Genomic DNA, 2,646 nt, shown 5'->3' with positions numbered 1-2,646 from the left:
TCTCAATCGTAATTGTATATTATTTTTATATAGACTGCAAGTCATAATAATTACATAAAGCAGTAACAAAAGCGTAGATAATTGATGTTTCGAAATTCATATTAATAATTCTCGAGTATAGTAGGCTTGATAGAAAGGCGTGGTACTTTATTCGCTTGAATTAATAATAACCTCTATAAGCGTTAAGGTGATCCAGTTTGTGCAAGTATTGTAGAATGCGGACAACGCCTTGGGAGCGAAACAGGAAGTGATAGTTAAATATAAAAACTTCCAAATACACGATCGTCATAATTTTATTTGTATGAATGCGGAATGTGTTAATTAAACTTTTATGTTTTAATATAATTAAGGTAATTATATATTATCTAATAAAGAACTACAAAGTTATTATGTAGGAGATATACATGACATAATAGGGGGCTGTGAAATGATGTGTTTTTGTGGAATTTTATTGTGATAGCTAACCTTGTGTTTCTTTGAAAAAAACTGTTTGATCAGGTAAATCTGAGAATCAATTCCAATCGGGAATTACTTCAAAATATTTTCTACAATCGAAGACTTTTCTAGTAAAACAAATGGAATTTAGTATTTTTTCTAGAGAAATGAACAACCTACTTATTACGTGGTATACAGAACTGGGGCGTTAGATGTAATTTATAAATAAAGTGATGCAATATGTGATTATATCTTTATTAACGTGGACTAGGTCAGATACTTGCGTCCAACTTTAAGCGATAAAACAGAGCACATTACGCAAAGAACAGTAAATTAAATATTTACCGCAGTACAGTAAATTCATTAGCTAGGAATTCATTTAAATATAATTTCGGTATAGCTACATTTATTTACAAATTGTAATTAAGCATTTCGATGGAACCTTCAACAACAACAAAACGTCCATCACATTATCACAACAAACAACAATGAAGAAATGCTTGGGGGGAACCCTCGATGTTCTTTTTCTACCTCTCATTCTTGCCGACGATTATATTTAAACTTTGTGGAATGAGTAAGTGTATCCGTCAGGTGCTCTGTTTAGACTGAACTTGCCTGGGGGGAAGAATCTTGTTGGAGCGGGGGTTGTAGGTTCATAGTACTGTTCCCTTTGTTGCGGTGCGTTGTACTGCTGCGATTGTACACCGCTGTACTGTGCTTGCTGTGTTCCAGGGTATATGTTGTTCACGGGGAATTGAGATTGAGATTGAGGCTGGTATTGAGGCTCTGCCTGATACTGTTGTGCCTGGTACTGTTGCTGGGGCGCGGCGTTGTTCCCTTGTTCGTATAACTCAGGGTGGTACTGACCGTCATCAACACTTGGCTGTGCGTTGTAGCTACGGGGGGCCGAGTATTTCTGTGGCGCTGAGTACTGTTGCTGCTGAGGAGCACTGTATTGGTTAGATTGGTATTCAGGTGCCTGGTAACGAGGGTCTGGGGTATATCCAGGTGTAGGTGCCGCTCCTAATGGTGCTGTTGGGATGTGGTCGCCGACAGCTTGGAAACCGTTCTTGCCGGCAATGTAGTTCACCGTCTTCTTTTGTCCAGTGGGGTCGATGTAGGAGTAACTGCCTCTGCGGTTACCATCAGCGTCAGTCTCTTCTTTGAAGTTAATTCCATCTTCCTGTTGGTATGCCGAGCCGAAAGCACCGTTTCCACTGAGATACCGCGCTTCTTGAACGATGGCGGCCGTTCTCGGATCACCAGCGTACTTGGGTACGCGTTTGGCTCCTTCATGTTGCTGACACGCGACCATCGCGATAACAAAGACAAATATGAGCCTGTACATTTTTGCTCAAAATGTGCACTGCTCGCGTGAAAGTAACAGATTGTGCGTGGCGGGCGGGTCGCAGGTTTTATATGAACAGTTTAGGCCTTGAAGGATATTGGAAGGGTTTCGAGCGCTGACCGCGAAAACATATCATTCACATTGCGAATATTGCGGTAACGTCGGATGCTTGGACGTAATTAAGTAGGAAGTGACATTAAGGCGAGGATTACGGATCGTCCTTTGTATTGCCTTTTTAACTTGATTTAAATGTCAGGTTGTGCGCGCGAAGCCTACGAGTAATAAAAATATACATTGGTTAAAAAAAATATTGTGCTGCTTATTAAATTATATATTTATATAGAAATACATAGTTATTTATACAGGGAATGCAGTGTAACTATACAATATATGATCTAAATTCTATACTTTAAAAACAGAACATTTGTAATACTAGTATGGTCATTATAAGAAGTTGTCTGGTTAGATAATTACGTAAAAAAACTCAAAATCAAAAGCCTTCCCGCCTGTTCAAACATTTCCTCACATTTTGGTAGGGTGGAAAATACTATTACATAAAATATTCTTACAGTGCAAAAATAGTTTAAATATAAATCTGTTGATGTAGAAATCATAAAGTACAGTTTACATGTCAATATAGAATTGCTGCCCACAATACAGGGAATCTGTGTGCACTAGTGCACTTTATTACCTAAATATTGTTTTATAGTCTATAATAAAGCTGTTCTGTCTTTCTTTAGATTGATATATGTTTGACGAGTCTTTGTACTACATATATATTTTACACTTAGTTACAGTAAATTTCCAAGGTCTTATCAATCCAATATTATGTACGCAACCATTTGTATAAACTAGGTTATATC

At 37.8% G+C, this 2,646-nt stretch overlaps 1 protein-coding gene across 1 annotated transcript; it reads right to left on the bottom strand.

Moving 5' to 3' along the window:
* Positions 1 to 674: 674 nt before the first annotated feature.
* On the bottom strand, positions 675 to 1,838 carry LOC110995910 (DNA translocase FtsK). The gene has a single exon (XM_022263317.2). It carries the CDS (start codon positions 1,781 to 1,783, stop codon positions 992 to 994), a length of 792 nt encoding a protein of 263 aa, XP_022119009.2. The 5' UTR covers positions 1,784 to 1,838; the 3' UTR covers positions 675 to 991.
* Between the last annotated feature and the right edge of the window lie 808 nt (positions 1,839 to 2,646).

This window comes from Pieris rapae, chromosome 13, assembly GCF_905147795.1.
Source record: "Pieris rapae chromosome 13, ilPieRapa1.1, whole genome shotgun sequence".
Classification (NCBI taxonomy): domain Eukaryota; kingdom Metazoa; phylum Arthropoda; class Insecta; order Lepidoptera; family Pieridae; genus Pieris; species Pieris rapae.
The sequence above is the reverse complement of the archived record's forward strand: the minus strand, read 5'-3'. Positions and strand labels throughout refer to the sequence as shown.

Coding starts and splice junctions, on each gene's coding strand:
- LOC110995910 (XM_022263317.2), bottom strand. CDS start 1,783: ATGTACAGGCTCATATTTGTCTTTGTTATCGCGATGGTCGCGTGTCAG.